We start from the raw sequence: 21769 nt of genomic DNA, 5'->3' as shown, positions 1-21769 counted from the left end.
GCAAATAGTTTGATATTTGTTGAAAGTTATGTGATAGCTTAATCTAAGGATATGGTTATTAGACCACAAAGATATATGCATGCATTGGCTAAATGCAATTGTGATCATAACAATAAGTAAGAGCAACTAATATTGGATTACGATGGCTAAAACCCAAAATGGAAATGTAGCGTGAAAAGCGCCAAGCCAATTCAGACAGACACACTTGAGAGGAACTATCAAGGGATGGATGTTTTGGTGTGTACGTGTGTGTGTGTGTTTGCATGTGCTTGGCATCGTTTTACCAAACATGAAACAAATGCATAAGTAAATACCAGAAACGAGTGACTTTCAATATCCTTACAGGCTTATTGCTTACAGCAAATTTCACGCCAGCAGATAGAGAGAGAAAGCGACTGACTAATAGGAAGTGAATGCTATCAGAGACAGCACAAACTGTGGATAGGGTGAAAGGGGATCCAAGAGGAGCAAGCGAATGCATTTACACATTTGCAAACACAAACATAACAGACAGTTGCAAACATGCAACATACAAATATGCGTACAGCAAAACATACCCCAAAGCAGTTTGAGTTGCACAACTCCAAAGCATTTCAATGCTGTTGCTGCTGCTGCTGCTGCCATCCAGATATCCACTCGAGTATGGATTCACGTTCTTTGGCAAATGGGTATGGGTATCTGGGATATCTTCCTTTGCCATGTCTGAGTGCGTTTCCTCCAACGCATTTACGTTTATTGCATTTGTAAATTATTCACACAAGGATATTAAATGCAAATTGTGAAATAGACGACACACAGACACACAACCAGTACGAGACTTGAGCAACAAGAATCGAGAAAGAATTTCACAGATTTCACAATATCCGTTGAATGCCCCCTTTGGCGAACTACTCAACTCCTCTATATGATTGTCACACATGGCAGAATCGAAAATCCAGTTGCTTTCCCGATATTTGTATCAAGAATTTCATTTCACTGAATGCCATTAACCAAATAACCGACCTTTTGAACCACTGGAAACTTCATTCATCCATTTTAAGACTTTCGTTGTTATCGTTTCTTTTGGTCTTTTGTAATGTTTACTAACAAAGTTCTGGACACTTGCATACATCAATTTTTGTAGCTAATATGTGGATCAAAATACAAAATTAATTATAAGAAAATCTTATATAAAAAATTTACAACTGGTTGCCCATAAGCGATAAATATGGACGAAAATCAATTAATATAACATATCGTATTATTAATAGTTGAGTTATCTTACAGTAGCACTGGTTCATCTAACCTATAATACTTCATATGTAATTTATATTCACCTATCATCGTTCTATAAGGTAATAACCTTATTGAAGTAAACCTGATCCTAAACTAAGGTCAACTGTTTACCAACAAATAAAAGTTTAACTACTCCTATATGCAGCAGAAAGTTACAAAAAAGTTTAATTTTCTAACGAATTTCCACTCACACTCGCACTAAGAAAAAGTCATTTGACATTGCACTTTTGTTTAGATACCAAAACTTTTTTGTGTATGTGACTCTGTATGAGCATAAACTTTGGTCAAAAGGTGCAACAAGCGTAACATGCAAATCTAATTTGAAGTTAAAAAATAACATTTTTCCTTTAGAGGAGAAACTAGACAAATGTGATTTTTTTTTACAGTGACCAAATTAGGACTGTGGTAGGAGATTTTTTACAACGTAAATTTTATAAAATATGCTACGAAAAATACTATTTTTACTTAATTTTATTTTTTCTTTTACTTACGACTTATGAGAGGTTATTTCAAATTACTCTAAGAGACCATTTAGGGCAAGGTAAACAATTCTGCAAAAACATACTGAACAATTTTTTACACATTGGCAGTTTGAGTATTAGGGCAACCTTGAGAAGACCTTAGGGCGACCTTTTTGGATATACAATAGAGCAAAAATAATACTAGAATATGCAAGATCATTCAGAAGACCTGTAGTATGAAAAGAAATTGGTATTTATGGCAACATCAATGAAAAGTGATTTGGTTTCCCAAGATCAATATTTTACTTCTCGACTAGCACAATATTTCCGATTCTTTGTAATAGAATAATTAAGTGAAAAAAATCAGACACATAACTGGGACTAAATGTGTATTTTGCGTACTACAATTATTTACAACATTTGCCTTAATTATATAACAACAAATTCTATGGTTTCAAATTGCATTTCAATAAATTATTTATTAAAATTAGTTTTCATCGTCATTCATATACAATGGATGCATGCACACGAAATAGTGACCAAGGGTGCAAGACAAATCAGCCCATGGAAAAAGTCCATTTTCATTTTGGAATAAACACATATTTCCCTTTAAGCTATAGTTTGGCCTGTGTGGTTTAAAATTGGAGTAATTTAATTTTTCTCCATCGTGAAACCAATAAAACTCTTTTGTTTGATCGACCCGAAACGCATTAAGATATACCGGATGCCCTCCAAGATCTGTAATTTGGAGAAAGTTCCATAAGAGATTATTCAATCTGGCAGTTTTCGGCGTTGCTAGGATTAAGCCATGTTTTTTGCAAATAAAATCCGCGTAGGTAAAATCACCCCAGACTTTGGATAGAATGTAATATCTGCTATAGTGTCTGAAGTATCTAGAATCTGCTCCAAATTCATCCACCCCATGCACGTTGCATGTTATTATTAAGTTGATCCATAATATGTAGCGCATGTAATGCATTGTAAGTAAAGCTTTTAACTAACGTTTCCGTATGAAATATAGAAGAAGGAAAACTTTATGGCATGTAAATCTGATTTTTACGGTTGCAGCTTTAATATAATTTTGGCAAAATTGGACTTGGTATACTCATTATACCAAAATCAGCATTACAAATGCTAACAACCCTAACAGCCTTGACATCTTTGGCAATAATAGTTTTAAGTGCTCCAAACTCATTTTATAATCTTCAAAATATCACTCTGTCCCTTTTTGTTTCGCTATATCGGCAATTTATTCTTATTATTTCTTCTTCGACGCTGCTATTCAAGTTGCAGCGACATTTAACATGCATGTAATAGCTTTCATGACAAGAAAGACAACCTAGTGACGTTGTCCCCCCAATGTCCCTAAGACAAATGTCCAAATGGCTAGCCAACCGGCGCGTTGCGGGACAAACCAGTGTTGTGTCGGCGATACTGTCGCTCTTCTCCCTCTGCCAGATATTTGTATACCCTTGCAGAGGGTAGTATAAAATTGGTCAGATGTTTGTAACGCACAGAAGGAGACGTTTCCGACCCCATAAAGTATATATATTCTTGATCAGCATGAGAAGCTGTGTCGATATAGCCATGTCCGTCTGTCCGTCTGTCCGTCCGTCTGTGCGTATGCACAGAAAAATAAAGTATGAAATTCATAAGGATCGGACCACTATATCATATAGCTCTAGAAGAACTAGAAGAAACATTTTCATAAAAATCGGAGTATGCTATTAAATTTACATATGTGATAATATTGGATATAAAACCCCAGATCCCAAAATTTGAATGTGATCGGATAAATATAACACACACGAGGATCCGGGTTCGAATCCCAGGCTAGTGTATGGATGTAGTTTTCGTCTAAGCCGAAGGCCTTAGTTGCCAGTGCTTGTAAAATATAGTTAGGTTGATAGTTTACAACTATATCCTATACTTTAATACAATACAATACAATAACAATAACTGTATGTGTAAGCGTGCGTTGCTTTGCTTTGGGAATATGGGAAGAAGAAGAACAAATTGTAAAATAGAGAGTAAAATTGTTTTGTTTGTATATTGATGAATTGAGTTGCAGAAAACAAATTTTGAACATGTAAAATTATTATTACCAAGGACTGCAAGGGTATACAAACTTCGGCATAGCCGATGTTAGCTTCTTTGATATTTGGTTTAAAAATTAAAAATTTTTTTTTGTTTTTCATTATACATATTTCTGTATTCTTTTTTTTATTTCAAGTTGATTGATAACTATTTTTTCAATTGTTTAATATTCGTATGCCTTGCTGTATGGTTCGGCGTTTGCTTACCAGAGGGTCGATCTGGTAAGTACCAATCATGGCCAATCGCCACCGCCAGTACTACTGGGTAAACCCCCATTCCTTCCCGGATTTTTCGAATGTTGAGCAAGGATATGGGCCCACTAAACAAAATTGTAAGCGGCTGCATATACTTATAGATATTATATTTACTAATGAAATACATGCCCAATTCGTATAGGTTATTTCTTCGCCAGAGTCAACCCAGTAATAGAAGAATGGGGTATGGAATTGCATGGCCATACTTGAACCACCTATCCAAAGTTGCCAATGTGGTGCATCTGAAACAGCAACATACTTTTAATCACATGAGGCAAAGATAATAAATCATACTTACAAGTGTTTTTTAAAAATTTTGCAAGATACGTTTGATGCTGATTATCTGGAATGGTTGCTAACAAAAGGCCGTGCTTCTTACACTGCCTATCGGCAGCATAGAAGGTCGAGGGAACGACAGAAGATAAATAAATTTTGCTGCAATAGTCAAAAACCCTTGGTTCAGCCCCAAAAGCGTCAGGTGTGGATGGCGACACAATAAGAGTCGCAAACGAAAAAAACAATAAAGTTGCGAATATCGTTGTTTTTATCAACTTCTAATTTATACTGATTACTTAAAGATAATCGGTGCATCTTATATACATTTCTCTAGATACTAGTTTAAGGAACGAATTGTATGAATAATTCGATTTTCTGGTACATGTATTTGTAAATTTTGTCTGTAAATAATTAATTATTGAACCGTTGATAATTTATGGTTGGAAAAATCTTATTGTTAGAAATAATCCTATTTTCTGGTTAAATTTTGTCTGTAAATATATATTGAACCGTTGAAATTTCTATCCTTGGGAACATTAGGCTCGTTTGTAAAGTTTAAACTTGTATTCAGCTTTATGACTTAGAGTAATAGCTTTCTTTTTATACCATGCACCCATGCATGTATGTAACAGGCAGAAGAAAGCTTTTCGACTTCATAGTGTACATAGTATAGTACAGTCTTGATCAGCATTAACATCCAACTTGGATGATCTAGAAATGTCCGTCTGCCCGTACGTCCATATGTCCGTCTGTTCGTCTGTTTTTAAGAGATAGAGCCATCTAATTTGGTATGCAGACTCGTGTATGTACATACATTTAGGAATTTTAGCAAATATTACTATTAAACAATTTGTTAGATGCATAAGGCTCATGACCTCAAAAATGTCGGCCTATGTTATTAAAAGTTTTTGACATTGAATAGTAAAATTAAGTAATGTATAAAAACACATTGATTAAAAGTTGCGATATGATTATGAAATATAAAATTACCGTTATTCCTACGAATCTGATATATCGTATATGTTGTTGTTGTGCCCCAAAAAGAATTTGAGTAGTACATTGTAAAGTTGACTGTATTCATATCAAGCATACAGAACTTTTACACCTGTCCAACATATTAAATAAACAAACGTTTAATGACAATTAAAAGGTCAATTTTAGCAATTTAACTACAGACCATTTAACTGGTCAAGTAATTGGCCAATCCCTGGCATTTGTCACCATATAAAAACCTCCTTAAAAAAGAGCCAAACTACCAGTTGAGATGTATAAAGTCAACGAGTTGTTACTATCCCCGGATACTTTTGATAATCCAATCTTTTGTATACATTTACGTTGTTTTCGCTGGTATGGGTATGTGGCATCAAGAGGGGAAATTAAACCATGGAAATCTCTGGCACGTTGCACCATATTAACAGCTTCTATTTGGTTGAGTTGCATGCTGATGTTGGCTCGAGTATTCCGCGGGTATGAAAAACTGAATGATGGAGCCACAAGTTGTGCCACAGCTGTGCAATATTTCGCCGTTTCGATAGCCACTCTAAATGCTTATTCGCAAAGGGAAAGGGTAGTGACCATGCTGCGATTGGCCCATAAAGATATCCAGAGATTAATGATCGATTGCGATCAAAAGGAATTGCAACTACTGGAGCACACTCGGATATATGTGAGAAGGATTACATTTATATTGTGGGTTCCCTCGGTGGTAGCTGGTTTAATGGCATGGTCCGATTGCCTCTATCGAACTGTTTACATTCCACAAACTGTATTTAATATGCCCGCTGTACGACGCGGAGAGGCTCAGCCTATTTTACTCTTCAAACTGTTTCCATTCGGTGAATTGTGTGATAACTTTGTGATCGGATATCTGGGTCCTTGGTATGCCTTGGGATTGGGCATCACAACCATTCCATTGTGGCACACTTTCATCACTTGCCTAATGAAATATGTACATCTGAAGCTACAGATATTAAATAAACAGGCACAGGAAATGGATGTGAGTAACTATTTAAACTTTGAATTCTTTACTAATAGATAATTCTTCCTTACATGTTAGATCAAGCGCTTAAACCGAAATTTAATAATCGATCGTCTGACAATTTCCGAGCTCGATTATTGGCGTCTGCAGTTATGCAAAAGTTTCATTCAGGAACAATTGAGAATACGTAATTTTGTTGAGCAAATTCAGTATCTCATATGTATTCCAGTTATGGCTGATTTTATCATATTCTCGGTTCTTATGTGTTTCCTTTTCTTTGCCCTTATGGTTGGCGTAAGTTGTTCAAAAAGAATTTGTTCTCTAATGCAGTTAAAATTATAAGCAATCGAATTTAATTTACAGGCCCCCAGCAAAATGGATTACTTTTTCATTTTCATCTATCTATTTGTTATGGCTTCAATATTATGGTTATATCATTGGCATGCCACCTTAATTGTTGAATGTGTAAGTACCTATTTAGTTATTTGATAAATTAAATATTTAATACTTAAAAAAAAAACTTCAAATCGTTTTTTTAAACTATTTTTAACTAAATTTATACATTAACACAAACAATCAGTGTCGAGTTGGACTTAAAAATATAAAAAGCTAAAAACTTTCTTAAATATGTATAAGAATATTTTCAATGAACATATTTGGTGTATCTTTCCCATTTAAAAAACCATTTTCCATTTTTATATGTATGTAGCTCCAAAATTTGTTGTAATTTTAATGAACTGTTAATGATAACTGTTTAAGCTTCTTAATAAATTAAGCTAGAGTAAATATCATTTGCTCTATGGAATTAAAACCATTTACAATGATCTCCACAAAAAAAGCAATATGATTATGTATGAAATTATTAGTGACTTTGTATAGTCATAGGAAATCTTTAATAAATAAGAAGAAATTAGCTTTCTTTCCCAACAGGCGTTAAGGGTAATCTTTGTCCTTTAAGTCCTTTGGAAAAAAACACGCACTTTCATTTCATCTACTTCCATCAATTAACTATCGGTATGCCATTCCTCTTGATAAAATAGAATATACATACATATATACATACATACCTAGCAATTCGTTTAACATTCTGTATTTTTTCTTTCTCCTGTTTCTACAGCACGATGAATTGTCCTTTGGTTTTTATTCATGCGAATGGTTCGATTTCAGTTTGACCGTACAGAGGACGCTGCTCTTTGTAATGATGCATGCCCAGAGGCCACTGAAAATGCGAGCTCTGCTGGTCGATTTGAATCTGAGAACGTTCATTGACGTAAAGAGTCAACCAATTGGCCCATATCTCTCTCTCTCTCTCTCTCTCTCCCTCAAATCGGTTGTTTTCTTCTTTCTTTCAGATTATGCGTGGCGCTTACAGCTATTTCAATCTCTTGCGTAGCTCCCATTTGTATTAGAGATATCCCTGGCATAAAACTTGTAGATGTTAATGATGATGGCAAGCCTTCTTCTCGGGGCTAATCAAATGCGCCGATGCGCTTGTCAACTCGTTCGACTAACATGACAGTAAACATGCCATGCAATTCATTTTCGAGCACACTAAAACAAAAAAAAAAAAAGTGGAAACAATACCAAACAGAAACAGGACAGACAACCGACTGGTATATGGACAAGGACAAGGATGTGAATGAGGATAAGAGGACAAGTCAAGAAAATGCTAAACCATTTTACAGCGCAAATAAACGTGCCTGTGCCGTACTCTTTTTCTGTCTCTCTCTCTCCATTTCCATCTCCGTTTCCGTGGCCGTCTCCGTCTCCGTCTTTCGACGTATTCAAAAAGCCAATGCAAGTAACAAGCAAACATCATTTATCACTTCGCCCTGTCACTGGCAATGCACGAAAACGACAACACCAACCAGGAGAATGAGTGAACGAATGTGTGTGTCCTGTAGTTTCTTTCAATGGATATAAAACGATTTTTGCACTTTTTACCCAAACCCAACACCCTCGTGTCCTTTACTTTTTTATCTAATTGTCTGGCATCAAGACGGGGGGAGTGGAGTGCTTTAAGCAAAGACAACTGAAAAGCCATCATTCGAGATGGGGGTAGAATAGAAATTAATGCGTCTGCCACCACCACAAAGACAAAACTAGCCAAAACAAACCGAATTGTTGTTGTTGTTGTTGTTAGTCTGTATACCCCAGGGTGTATTTTTTTTAATAATATTAAGAGTATAGAGAACCCTAACTCAAGCGCAACTTCTGAAAAAAAAAAAAAAAAAAGGTACAACAATAATAAACACGCATATTGTTGCGGTTCCGTTTTGCGTCCTGGGGATTATACACAAAGTGGCTAAATGGCGGATAAAATGGACAACCGAAATGTCCTTGTAGCCCATGCATGTGTATATCCCACAAAGAGACGACGACAACAGACAAAAAACAAAAAAGACAAAAACCAAATGCGTATACTAATGAGTATTAATGGGTGGGTTAGCATTCGTTCGAATCATCGCGAGATTGAGAGGACATGCCGGTGAGGGGGGAGCAGGGTTCTGAAACAGCGTGAAAAGGGTTGTCCCTCAGCCGATAAGTATCACCCATTCACTTAGCAAGTGAGTTGTTCTTGTTCAGGTACTAAAACATATTATTTAACCCTTTCTGCGATACAGAAAAGAAATGTTTTGACCCTTTTGTCTCGACTTATAACTTATCATACTTTTTTTTCGACCATATGGTTTTATAGCTTTCAGATGAGAGAAGGCACGATATCACCGATTAAAGATCAATGACGAATATAGTTCCTTTAGAAGAAAACTGTACTCGTTTTTCAATTATATAAAAAATTTACATAAAGTACTTATTCAATTTATTTTTTATTTTTGAAATCGAATAATTTAAAAAAAGATAAAGGCCTCAATTTAATTTTCGATAATTTACTCTTGGTGGCTTTAATTTAAGACCTGTCCCTAATTATTCGGGTATGGTAAATCTGAATATGATTTTCGGATTTTTTGTATACATTTTTAACCGATATTTTTAAGATTTTCTTTTCTTGTTTAAGAAAAATAATCGTTGTCTGCAAACATTACAAATAAACCAATTATTATTTCAATAATTCTTTAAGTTTTACAAACAGAAAATTCCTTGATTTCCCAAAGCATACTTTTGGGCTCAACATTTTTCTTAGTTTAGAACCATATTCAAAGTCTAAGATACTTATTATGCATTGTAGCAAACATATTTTGATATTTTGTAAATTGCTTTTAAATTATACCTAATTAATTAAAAGGATAGAATAGAAATGTTTCTGTACGATATTATGTTTAAATTATACAATGAAATATTGCAAATGCAGTCAATTTAAATAGTTAAAAAAATATTTTATTCGTAAACGTGATAGACAAGAACTAAGTACATGTTCGTGATTGTCAATATTTGAATTGTAATATAGAGAATTGTTTTTTTAGTAACATTCCTTTTGATAGTTTCTTTACAAAAATTCCGATTACATTTTTTTTAATAGATGAACTGCTGAAAAAAATATTTTATTATTAAAAGATCCCATTTACTATATGTAAACTGTTAAATATGAGATAGTTTTTCAGAAACTATAATACAAATAACAACAAAAATATAATACAGCAGATATAAGTCCATGAATTAAAAGTTTCTAAGAGTTTCACTTACAATATTAAATTAATTAATTAATTTTTACTAGACACTAAACAACTTTGAAAATTTAAAAATAAAAATTGATTTTTTTTTCACTTTGTTTTACCCCACACGATGAACCCTTCTGCTGCTTTGTTTTTGGATTGTACTTTTGTCAAAGCCATGTATTATATGTATTTAATAATAAATATACTTACCAGCAATAACAACTTGAACTCAATTCGAAAACAAATGAAACAATTGTAGAAATTATACAATTATACAATTATAAAAGAAAGAAAAAATTAATATTCTAAAAAGAATACTAACAAAAATACTTTCGATACTCGATATATACAGCATTTCTAATCAAAAATTTCCATAAGTATAATAAAAAAAAGAGCCACTGTTCTCTCAACAAGTTATATTTAAAAGTGCCATGGTTCATCAGGGTAATACAAAAATAGAAATAGAAATAGAAAAAAAAAATAGAACCGCATGCCGAATTGGTCGACATCTGTTGCCGGTATTTTTAGCAATATTGGCAAATTTTTTATGGTTTTCACTCGGAGCGTGGTTTTTTTTTTTTTTTTTGTGGTTGCTGCTGCGTTTGTGCGATTATTTATGACATTACATAATGCACGAGTAATGGGCTATGATATGTGAGAGTGTTCATTAAACACAATGAATGGTTATGCTCTCGACCTCCCTCCAACACCTCAAACACTCCACTTGGGGGAGGGGTGCGTATTGTGGCCCTTCAGTTGCATGCGTTTCGATCGGGTCGGGTGGATGGTTGGTTGGGGGTTGGGTAGAGTCACCCCTCTTTGTCTTCTGCAGTTTTTTCAAAAATTAAAATTTCCTGCACACATGTAATAAATATTTTACAATACAATTTCGTCACGACAACAATACTTCGCAATATTCCTTTTTTTTTCGCCATCTTGATTACAACAAATGGGAGGCAAAATGAAGTTCAAACGAAAAGAAAATGATTAATAAAAAGCATATCCATATTATTTCGTAGGCAACGAAAGCCATTGAAGCAATTGTTTATCACTTTCATGGCAGGACCTCGGATAAGGAGCTTACTATATATGATATTCGAAGTTTCGAGGATCTTCAGCGGCCACTTTTATTATACATTTCAGTTCATTCTACCATTTTTCGTATATTTGTATTTAGGGATTTCAAACAGCTTACATTTGTCATTGTTAAATATAAAATATAAAGGAATCTTAAGATATATCTATAATATAATAGTTTAGCAAATTTCTTTCTTTGAATTAAATAAAATAGAATTTGAACATTGGGCTTCAACCTGATGATCAAACTATTCTTATGGATATCGAATGTAGAAGAAGCATTTCAAAATACAGAGTTGGACGAAAAATATTATGGTTTAATTTGCTATAAATGCGATAGTTTTCTTCGTTTTCTTTGAAAGATATCAAACAACTTTTTATTCATTCTTAAATATTAAATATTCATTCTAAAATCGGATCGTTAAGCACTAAGTATACCAATTTTAGAAACGATATCTTTATTTATTTTACTAAAAACTTTCTACAAAAGCAACTGACATTGAGTGAACCTTTGAATTGAAGACTTATCTAGGAACTTATCCGTTTCCGTTTTCGAAATGCTAGTTAAATATTCTGCTGATTTAAATATTCCCACACATTAAGTCGAAAAAACATTGTTTGAATTCTAGATTTCTCCCACATTGAGATATTTGCTCTAATTTTATAACTTTCACATTTGTTTAAGAAGACAAATGTTAACTCTTTCATCAGGTAGTCACCTGACCATTGAATACCTTTCGATTCATGTAACATACAGACAGACATTTGGGAATATTTAAAAGATGTGCCTAAAAACTATCTTTTCGAAAATATTTCGAAAACGAAGCTTACGGTCGGTTACTCGACTTCAGATTATTGTAGATACGTCTTCAAAACGAAGGTTCATTAAAGACGGAGACGACATTTAATTATATTTAGTGCTTACTCTTCTTCTTCACTTGGGAGTTGAGTAGACATCTAAAGTGTAATTTAACAAAAAACGATTAGCTTTTCTTTTGCAATATCATAGATATAAAAATAAAAAGTGCTCGTCCTTAACAAGATTTAAATAGATGTCATAAGATATCGCTTGGATTCCAACAATCTTTCTATAGATATTCTATCTCTAATTGTTTCCAGGTCTTTATAAGCAAAACCCACTTAGAAAAAGGCATACATATGTTTTTATAATTAAATATACTATATTATTACAGATTTAGGAGTCTAGGGAATAACGTTCTTTCCAACTTTGCCGATTGTTAGTATTAATAGCAACTGTAACAGCTTGCTAAATGGACATTTAGAAACAATTTAAAATACGTAAATAGTCAATAGCTTGGATTTTGCCTGCAGCTCTAGCTTTTTTTTACACAGTTGGCCAAGTTAAGCGTTTTGGCCATTAAATATTTATGCCCATAGTTAAAACGACAAACGCGTGACTTGGCCCAGCTGTTATGTGGATGGTTATTAAAAATAATTAACGCACGGCGATTTGTTCTTCAGCGCCATAAAGCGTCGCAATATAAAAATGAAGTTGTAGTTAAATTTTGAATACCATATTGTTACAAATTAATCATAAAGCACATGGATATAGGGACGAAGAAGGACATACACACACACACACACATCATATGATGGTCAGAAAAATGCACTCAACCTTAGCCTTAGAGAGTAGCCAACTAGAAACGATAGCCATCTCTCTCTCTCTCTCTATATTTGTCTCTCTGGAGGAGTTGGAGATTCATGTGAGTCGAGTGACTGAGCCCCGCCCAGGCTATAATACATATTTAAATGCAACTGATTAATCATGAATAAAGTTGTTGTGTGTTCACAGTTGGCTACGATGGTAGGTGGTGGTGGTGCCTCCTAGAGCTGCTCGTGGTAGGGTCACGTGACTGGAAACAATTTGACTTCAAACACATTAACAGTTACGGTCGGTCAAAGGGAGTAAAATGAAGTTGAATAGGAGTGGGTCCCGAATGCGGACCATACACGCAGGGCTCTTTCTCTCTCACTCTCTCTCTCTCTCTCTCTCTCTGTAGATGTCAACTTTACCGAGTTGGGTTAGCTTTGAAAAAGTTTTCCATGCATTTGTCGTTGACAGTGCAATAAACATGCCAAAACAAATGCAACAAACAGCAGCAGCAACTTATGAAAACAACAGCGTCAACTGACTGACCCCCTCACTCCCATCCCACCGCACTCCAATGCCACTCCAATCCCATTCCATCCATCTATCCATATCCACGCCCTCGCATGCCATCTTCAGGGATGGTGGCGGTTGTAGAACAAAAACTCTTTGAAAGTAGACACGTAGCCAGTTAAATATTTAGCCGAATGTGGAATGGGAGCAGAAGGGTCTCAATATTAGAGTTCCATTTGGTTTTTTTGCCATCTAAGAATTTATATATATGTACATACAAAAAAAAATAAAGAAAAGAGTTCTATGTTAGGAATTGGAATGCCTGATTTATGCACTTTTCATTGACATTGGTATGTCTAATGCAGAAATAGTTGCATTGCCTTTTCTCTTTAACAATAAATAATCTTGATGCATGTACTTTGAAAATATTTCAATTGTAGGCAAGTATTCGACATTTTACTGAAACTACTTTAACTATGAAAGACTTTTCCATCAATATTCCAAAAATAGTCGACTACATTGAGTTAAACTATAATATATAAACTCTATGTTTTACAGATGAGTAATTAAATCTACTTAAGTGTTTGTATATTTATATTTAATCGTTTTATTTTTCAATTATATGTGTCATTTATGAAACGCTCTACAATTGATACCTATTTACTTCAATTAGAGCTGTAATCATTCTGACTTTTCTTTGATAATAAAGCAAAATATCTGAAAAATTTAAGTAGGCGGAGTTAGGTGCTAAAAAATATATTCTTTTCATGGTGGACTAAAGAATTTAAGAAAGCAAAAAAAAAAAATGCAAATCTCCATTTTCACATTGTTCTTCAGAATGTTGAGCTATACATAAGAATTTGTATAATTTTCTCTATCGCCTTAACAAAGAATATATTTCCCTTAAGGAGAACAAAACTAATTTATCGAATATGTGTATGTATGTACATATGTATGTATATATGAATAAAGGGCTGATTCAAGGTGTAAAGTCAAAGTTTTGAAAAAATAATTGATGGAACTCTTTTTCCAAACTTGAAAAACTGCATGTTGACCTCGGAATACTAATTATAAGGAACTTAACATTGTACTAAATAAACTATATATGCTTCTATAAATATATGCTTAATTTAACTCAAAAGCTGTATACGCATTTCTAGTCACTAGAGCTATGTGATATACATATGTGGGTCCAATTTTACTGAAAAAATATTTCACCATCTAGATGTCAATAGATGACTGAATTTGGTTGAGAGTGGTATCTTTTAACAGAAAATGGACAGAAAAAGAAGAACTAATTGGATTTGTTTGCTCAAAAGCATAGGGTATCTTGAAATGGGAGGCTCGAGTGGGTTAAAGTATCAACATTTTTTTTGTAAAACATTGCATTTTTTGCAATTTTTTGCATTTGGTTCCCCATTTTGTATTTTTTTTTTTTTTTTTTGGCAACAGCGTTTTAATTTAATTTTTTTGGTTTTTTTTCGTAGGCTGCACTTCAAACTGAACGGCTTGCAACGAGGCGGCCCAAAGTTCACAAACACATACAAACACACATCATAACTAAAAGTATACATCATCCAAAAAACCACACAACCAATCCCCCTCCCCCGCCATTGCCATTGCCATTTGCCCATGCCCAACCACTCGATATGCACACACTCACACATGGGAGACCACGGCTTACAAAAGCACAGTCGAAGAGTCGAAAAGGACTCAAACCACGGGGTTGGCGCCCGCTTTCATGCGCTTCGTTTAGCAAAGTGGATGTTAAGTGTAATGCGATTTTTATGTAAATTTTTGCCAAAAAAAAAAAAAAAGAAAAAATAAGAGAGGCAAACGAAAACCGAAACTTTACTCTCAACACAGACAGACAGTTTGATGATTTCGTTGCCACGGTCACGGACAGGACATCCATTCAACCATCCCACCACTCCAAGGGAACAACAACAAAAAAAGCCGCCTGGCACACATCAAGCACTCCTCCACCTTTCTATACAAATGATGACCAAGCCGTGTATTGCATATACAGAGACTGAACAGAGCGCCTCCTTCCTCCTCCTCTTCTTCTTCTGATGCTGCTGCATTCGTTTTTATCAATCAAAAGATAAGATAGATAAGGGGGGAAATTTTTCGCTCAAGTGGCAATATTCATCACATTGTGTGTATGAAGGGCGAAGGCAAAAGTACAAGCTAAAACTCGGAAATCAAAGTTTTTTGTTTTAAGTCTTTTCTTAACATTATTTCACATTGATTAGTTTAAAAAGTTTCCGACATTAGTTGGGAAAGACCATCAGTTAAACCGACAATTCTAGGCAGGAGCAACCCCGTCAGAATCGTGGTAATAAAATTATAATCACACAAGAGTCATAATTTTTTAACATCAATTGGCCTTTTTAGTATTTGGGTAGAACGTCAGTCTACCACTACTAATGACAATCGTTTCAGAGCAAGCGATCCCGTCTACAGCAGCCCGTGGCCAGAACCGTTTGGGAATTACAATGACAAAAATAGTGAAAAAAAACAAATTATATGTGATAATGGCAGTGGGATAAACATACTATATACCTACCACATTCCAAACGCCGCCCACTTTTGTAACAGTTTATATTAAATACATATTTTATTTAAGCGCTTAGGCTAATGATCTTTACGTATTTCCGATTTATGTCTGTAATAGTCAAATATATTTTATATAAGAAAATGAAAAAAAGAAACCAACACAAAGACTTTCCTATTACTTAATAGCAGAGCAAGGTTTCGATCCTCGGACCTCTGGGTTATGGGCCCAGCACGCTTCCACTGCGCCACTCTGCTTGTTGAGTGCACGATGTCAGAAACTCTACATGTCAAAAGCATATCCGAGTGGCGAGTTTTGCGAACGTAAACTTTATTAACAAAATATAATTCACTTTGTATGGAACTTAATCATAATTTTTTTCATCTGTAAAAAAAAAAACATATGATTGCTACAACAACAAAAAACAATAAGCCCTATTCCAGAATATATAATAATAACAAAAAAAATTAATAATAAATAGCAAAAAAGTTACTTCCCATACCGGGAATCGAACCCGGGCCTTCTGGGTGAAAGCCAGATATCCTAGCCACTAGACCATATGGGATATGTTCTTGCCGTTGCCAAAAATTATTTTTGTTATCAGGACACCATATTGAGTCTATTTTAAAAACTTTGTTGAATAAGAAAATGCTAACAATTTTTACTTCATTCACATTTCAAATTATAATTCCATATGGAGTCTCGCACAATTAATCAGTAGTCCAAAGTCGTTTATGACTAAAAACATCACTGTTAATAGAATCGAAATTGTTAACGATTGAGCAACTCATTAGGAGTAGTTGTAGCTCCCGAAAAAGGAGTAATTTATGATTAGTGAGCGGATCTCATTTGTGACCGTTAATCAAAAAGAAGATTCGGAAACGATTCGTATGCGCTCAGAACTGTTTAAATTCTGAATGGAAATACCATAATGTTTAATTTATAATTGAATAAATTAAAATATATTGTAAGATAATGAAATTAATTTAAATCTCCAGGACCCGCTCTATTGCCGCCATATGCTGCTTATAATGCTATGTCAATTTTATTATATTATTTATTTTCTGGAAAATATTTAACGGATTTGTGGAATGAATAAAGAAATGATTGTGATTGTAAGCATTAAGCTTTAAGTTTATTATCAAATGAAATCAACATGAAATAAAATGTGAATTGCAAAAAAAGTTTCCCATACCGGGAATCGAACCCGGGCCTTCCGGGTGAGAGCCGGATATCCTAACCACTAGACAATATGGGACTTGGCTGTTGCGTGGTCAAAATGCGCTTTCGTGATTCAACATTCCAAATTAAGCCAATCATCATTGAAAAGAAGTATAAAGTTATTCTTTTGTATTAAATGTTATAAAAATAGATTTTCAACAATTTAAAATTTAATTTTTGAATCAAGAACGATAATTAGAATTAAAGCGATCTTCGGAATTTAAATTTGGCCACTGTCAAAGCATCTCCCATATTGTCTAGTGGTTAGGATATCCGGCTCTCACCCGGAAGGCCCGGGTTCAATTCCCGGTATGGGAAACATGACAAGTGAATTGCTTTTTTTTTTTTTTTGGATTGAAATTTTTTTTAACCAGTCCACCATTCATTTATATACAACTGAATGTTTTTAATATAGTTTTGAATATACTCAATCAATAATCAAACGTTGTGGTAAAGCAAAAAATTTAGTGTATGACAATCCAATTATTTTCCGCGGTACACATTTCAAAATTTGCATTTGTCTGGCTTCCAAAATCATATAATATAGTAAGACTTTTTCTTTGAATAAAGGAAAGCAGGGAATTAGAAACAATGGTTAATAAGATTTTATTTTTTTAAGACCAATTAAAACATGTGACAAATATGAAAACATTTCCTTAAATTAATAAATATTTATAAAAGAAATCATAAACAAAAAAATTGAGAGATCGCAAAGTTTTTCGTCTATGGAAGTTTTTACTGTACTACGATCAATTTTAATTTCAACCCGCATCTGTCTTGCTATCAAACTGGCAAATTGTGCCCAGAACAAATATATCCCATATGGTCTAGTGGCTAGGATATCTGGCTTTCACCCAGAAGGCCCGGGTTCGATTCCCGGTATGGGAAGTATCTTTTTTTTTAGATTATTTTATATATAAAAATATAATGGATATAGTCATCCACTATTAATGCAAATAATTGTGAATGCGCTTAAACGTTTCAAATAAATAGTAATAGTTTAATAAATTTTATTGAAAATAAACTTTTTCAAAAAAAGAGACAAAAAATGAATTTGTAATGCCGAAACCCGGGATTGAACCGGGGACCTTTAGATCTTCAGTCTAACGCTCTCCCAACTGAGCTATTTCGGCACATGCTTGATTCAAGACAAATAAATGTTTTGTATTTCCGCTTGAATGTACAAGAAAATGTTTGGAACAAATCGATAAAACTGATTTTATTTCAGCTGCCACTTCAATTATCAAATGGAATGTTGCATGAAATAAATAAAAAAATTTTGAACTGTTCTCAATATTAAACTTAACTTTAAACTTTAAAACTTTCCAAATAAATGTACTACTATTCAGAAGCCATAAGTTCTTCATAAATCTGTAGCAAAATAAAAGTCTGAAATGAAATACTTTCAAAATGAATATGTGGCCACAAATAATATAAATTTTCAAAAATATTGCTTCATTTCGAAAGGTACACCATAAGAAAGTACAAATACATATACATAAGTGCATTCAGATGTGAATATATTAAACCATAATATGCCCGCCGATTTGAAATAAAAGGGTTTTCAGAAAAAAGTATATGAAATTCCAATACATACATGCATATGTATGTATACGGACAAAGTCGTCAAGGAATACTTTCAGAAATTTTAAAATATTATTTGTATAACGAATCCTGAAAGGATCAAAGTAAAACTATATCATTTTGCCTCATTTATGTTCGTGTAGATACATATTAATTTGCTTTCAGAATCGGAATTATATATTGTCATTATCTGATAATCTCCCATATTGTCTAGTGGTTAGGATATCCGGCTCTCACCCGGAAGGCCCGGGTTCAATTCCCGGTATGGGAAATTTGAATTTCTCCTAAAGAAATAACTTTTTGCAACAAGTCATTCATTATTCATTATATTCAATAAAAAATCGATTATATTTTAGAAAAAAAATATATGTATTGTGTTCAAATATTTGATGACTAAAAATTGTGAGTTGCAAATGTATTAAATTTTCAAAATAACATATTACAAAAGATGCACTACTAAACTCAATTATATTATTATTGTTATACTTATTTCTATTAAGAAGAAAAAAAGCATTAGCTGCCAGGGACTTTGAGTCGCATATAAATTAATTTTATTACAAAAGTTTTAGTATCAATAATGCATAATTATTATGTGGTTATTGCTTTTAATATACAGTGACCCATTGTACTGTGGGATGTGAAGCTGTGTGAACAAAACTAAAAAAAAATAATAACTAAGGATAAAACCAATATACAACAACCCTAAAATTTTAGGGAAAGGTAAAAATATGAAAATACTTTCAAATTTTATACAGTAAATAATGAGTACACTTAACTACGGTGCAGTACTACGGAGTTCAAATTAAATAAATTCATGCTGTCCAGTAGTAAGCAAACGTTTGGGGACTTATATTTTGACTTATTGTTAATTTTTCTTTGTGATTAATTCACATAAGAAATTAGTTATGAAGAAATAACGAATGACTTGGATTGACTGCACGCAGTCAACTTTTTGGGTGTAGGCAGAGTTATGCGAGCAACTGTAGGTATAGATTCATTCTTATCAGAATATATTGTTGGCAAACGTGTACTTAAGAAAAATATAAATAAGTTATATGACGAGCAAATAGCATGTGCCGAAATAGCTCAGTTGGGAGAGCGTTAGACTGAAGATCTAAAGGTCCCCGGTTCAATCCCGGGTTTCGGCAATGCAATTTCTTTTTTTTATGTAAGTGAAATTTTAAGAAGTAGAATTTTTTTGTCTGGAAACAATGAGAGCTCTGATATTAGTAATGTAAATTTCGATAAAAGCATCGACATCTATGTTTATCGATGGTTTTAATATTAATAATCGATGTTGTGTTGAAGCATATGACTAAAATCTCAAAATTAATATTTAAAATTAAACGAGTAAAGTATTAATATAACATTGAAATACGCTGGTCTCCTTTCTAAATGTTTTGATTTGGGCTTCCTCAATTTATTGTATCTGTTAAAATTATTTTTTTTGTTTTCAATCTAAGAGAAATGCTCTTAAAGTTCCAACTTGAATTAGGTTTAAAGAGCCTTTTTGTAGAAAGCTTTATTTAATTATATTACCAAGCTTACATCGCTAAACATCGACATCAACAAAAACATCGGTAAACATCACCAATAGAACATATTTTTACATCACTATCGGATATCTTACCACTGCTGCAGTTTATTTCCCCTATCAATTATTTTCTGTCAATAAGCCAAATTTTTAATTTAAACTTGTGAAAAACAAGTCTTTCAGCGCAAAGAAAAAATTAACAAAGGCCAACAAGGTAAGCGAAAAAAAGAAAAACACTGCAAAAAAGTTACTTCCCATACCGGGAATCGAACCCGGGCCTTCTGGGTGAAAGCCAGATATCCTAGCCACTAGACCATATGGGATATGTGTGCTGCGGTACACAAAGTATATTTTGATAGCTGCACAAATAACTGAAATGATTAAAATGAATGTATAATTTAGTAATTCATTGTGATTCTTTTAAAAGCAGAAGCATAAAATAAAGACATGTCTTTTTCAAACACTCAAAAAATTTAATGAAATTGAGACTCTTGATTCCAATTTAGAATATTAAATTTTCTCTTCAGAAATATTGAAAACTTTCTTTTAAGTTTCAGCCGCCAACTTCCTTTCTTCTACCATCGCATGATTATGTCAATTGGGTATTTATAGAAAAAGATGAACTGCATAGATCTCTCTGCGTGTGGGAGAGTTGTCAAAGAAATTCGAGATCTCTGGAGTGCGACTCCACAATCCAACAGTGCTTCAAATGGCCATAAACTAACAGTATAAAGGATGAACATTGAGAATAAGCAGTGAGTTCAAATTTGTTATTAGACCCAACGCTCTGCAAGTCCCATATTGTCTAGTGGTTAGGATATCCGGCTCTCACCCGGAAGGCCCGGGTTCGATTCCCGGTATGGGAAACTTTTTTATTGCTTTTTTTATTGTACTTATTAGAAATTATTTTTTTTAAATATATTTAAATATTATCAAAGGTAATCATGAAATGTGTGTGGAATCACCAGTCCATCTCTGGTCAGGTGGTAGGTAAGAATAACTTGTTCGTAGACAAAGAGAAAAAATTAATCAAATTCGAAAACTTCATACCATTTTTTTAAAGTTGTGGAGGAGAAGAGAGCGAATATCTCAAAAATTTTGTTGTCTTAAATTAAATTTTTTTTTTCGGATTTTATAAAATGTTGGGTAAGATTTAATATGTTAATTTATAGCTATGAGTTGGCACTTGTTTGACCAGTGTTTCGACATATGGTTAAAAGAGTTGTTTGATGGTCTAAAAAGTTATAGCGCTAAAAAGATCTGCCCTGGCATCGAATCTTTAAAACTCCTTTTTCTCTAAAATCCTCTTTTTTCAATTGGTCAACATGGTATACCGAAAACAACTTAACCAACAACTTGTATAGACTTAAAACTTTCAGGATATGAATGGCTTTGAGCTAAACTAGGATATTTCAGTAAGGTCGCGATCTAACTTCATCTAACATTTAACATTTTTTTCTACTGTAAAGTATAAGCACTAAATTGATATTGTCAATTTTTTTGCATGCATTTTTTGTTTTAAATTGGAGAAACTTTATTGGCTTGCAAGAACAAGATATTTTTTACCAAGTTAGTTTAAGCTAACTATTTCCTTCATTTTCTTTCGCCTTAAACTTCTTTCTAACATTACAAATTTATGTCTAATATAAATTATATGTTTGCTTCCAGTGTGTTTATTTAACTCAAATAGGTTGGAGGCAGACAGGATGACTATTTGTC

General features: G+C 33.4%; 1 protein-coding gene, 2 long non-coding RNA genes and 10 other non-coding genes across 13 annotated transcripts; 6 read left to right on the top strand and 7 right to left on the bottom strand.

Annotated features, from left to right (window-relative positions):
- Window positions 1-2108: 2108 nt before the first annotated feature.
- Window positions 2109-2733, bottom strand: LOC124459862. Its single transcript, XR_006953846.1, has 2 exons — window positions 2583-2733; window positions 2109-2474 (listed from the first exon to the last, which is right to left on the bottom strand). It is a non-coding gene; the product is annotated as an uncharacterized LOC124459862 (long non-coding RNA).
- Window positions 2734-3981: 1248 nt separating this feature from the next.
- On the bottom strand, window positions 3982-4664 carry LOC124459854. The gene is made up of 2 exons (XR_006953837.1): window positions 4386-4664; window positions 3982-4329 (listed from the first exon to the last, which is right to left on the bottom strand). It is a non-coding gene; the product is annotated as an uncharacterized LOC124459854 (long non-coding RNA).
- A 93-nt stretch (window positions 4665-4757) lies between these two features.
- LOC6641025 (odorant receptor 56a) lies at window positions 4758-8284 on the top strand. The gene is made up of 5 exons (XM_002063810.3): window positions 4758-6359; window positions 6420-6635; window positions 6705-6806; window positions 7459-7611; window positions 7694-8284. The coding sequence occupies exons 1-5, from the start codon at window positions 5628-5630 to the stop codon at window positions 7748-7750; spliced, it is 1260 nt and encodes a 419-aa protein (XP_002063846.1). The 5' UTR covers window positions 4758-5627; the 3' UTR covers window positions 7751-8284.
- A 7612-nt stretch (window positions 8285-15896) lies between these two features.
- On the bottom strand, window positions 15897-15968 carry Trnam-cau. Its single transcript has one exon. It is a non-coding gene; the product is annotated as a tRNA-Met (tRNA).
- A 236-nt stretch (window positions 15969-16204) lies between these two features.
- On the bottom strand, window positions 16205-16276 carry Trnae-uuc. Its single transcript has one exon. It is a non-coding gene; the product is annotated as a tRNA-Glu (tRNA).
- A 621-nt stretch (window positions 16277-16897) lies between these two features.
- On the bottom strand, window positions 16898-16969 carry Trnae-cuc. The gene has a single exon. It is a non-coding gene; the product is annotated as a tRNA-Glu (tRNA).
- Window positions 16970-17178: 209 nt separating this feature from the next.
- Trnae-cuc lies at window positions 17179-17250 on the top strand. Its single transcript has one exon. It is a non-coding gene; the product is annotated as a tRNA-Glu (tRNA).
- Window positions 17251-17748: 498 nt separating this feature from the next.
- Window positions 17749-17820, top strand: Trnae-uuc. The gene has a single exon. It is a non-coding gene; the product is annotated as a tRNA-Glu (tRNA).
- Window positions 17821-17992: 172 nt separating this feature from the next.
- Trnaf-gaa lies at window positions 17993-18065 on the bottom strand. The gene has a single exon. It is a non-coding gene; the product is annotated as a tRNA-Phe (tRNA).
- A 650-nt stretch (window positions 18066-18715) lies between these two features.
- On the top strand, window positions 18716-18787 carry Trnae-cuc. The gene has a single exon. It is a non-coding gene; the product is annotated as a tRNA-Glu (tRNA).
- Window positions 18788-19591: 804 nt separating this feature from the next.
- Trnaf-gaa lies at window positions 19592-19664 on the top strand. The gene has a single exon. It is a non-coding gene; the product is annotated as a tRNA-Phe (tRNA).
- Window positions 19665-20301: 637 nt separating this feature from the next.
- On the bottom strand, window positions 20302-20373 carry Trnae-uuc. Its single transcript has one exon. It is a non-coding gene; the product is annotated as a tRNA-Glu (tRNA).
- Window positions 20374-20844: 471 nt separating this feature from the next.
- Trnae-cuc lies at window positions 20845-20916 on the top strand. The gene has a single exon. It is a non-coding gene; the product is annotated as a tRNA-Glu (tRNA).
- The last annotated feature ends 853 nt before the right edge of the window (window positions 20917-21769 follow it).

Source organism: Drosophila willistoni (genome assembly GCF_018902025.1).
Source record: "Drosophila willistoni isolate 14030-0811.24 chromosome 2L unlocalized genomic scaffold, UCI_dwil_1.1 Seg168, whole genome shotgun sequence".
Taxonomy (NCBI): domain Eukaryota; kingdom Metazoa; phylum Arthropoda; class Insecta; order Diptera; family Drosophilidae; genus Drosophila; species Drosophila willistoni.
This window is presented reverse-complemented; position numbering and strand designations above follow the sequence as displayed.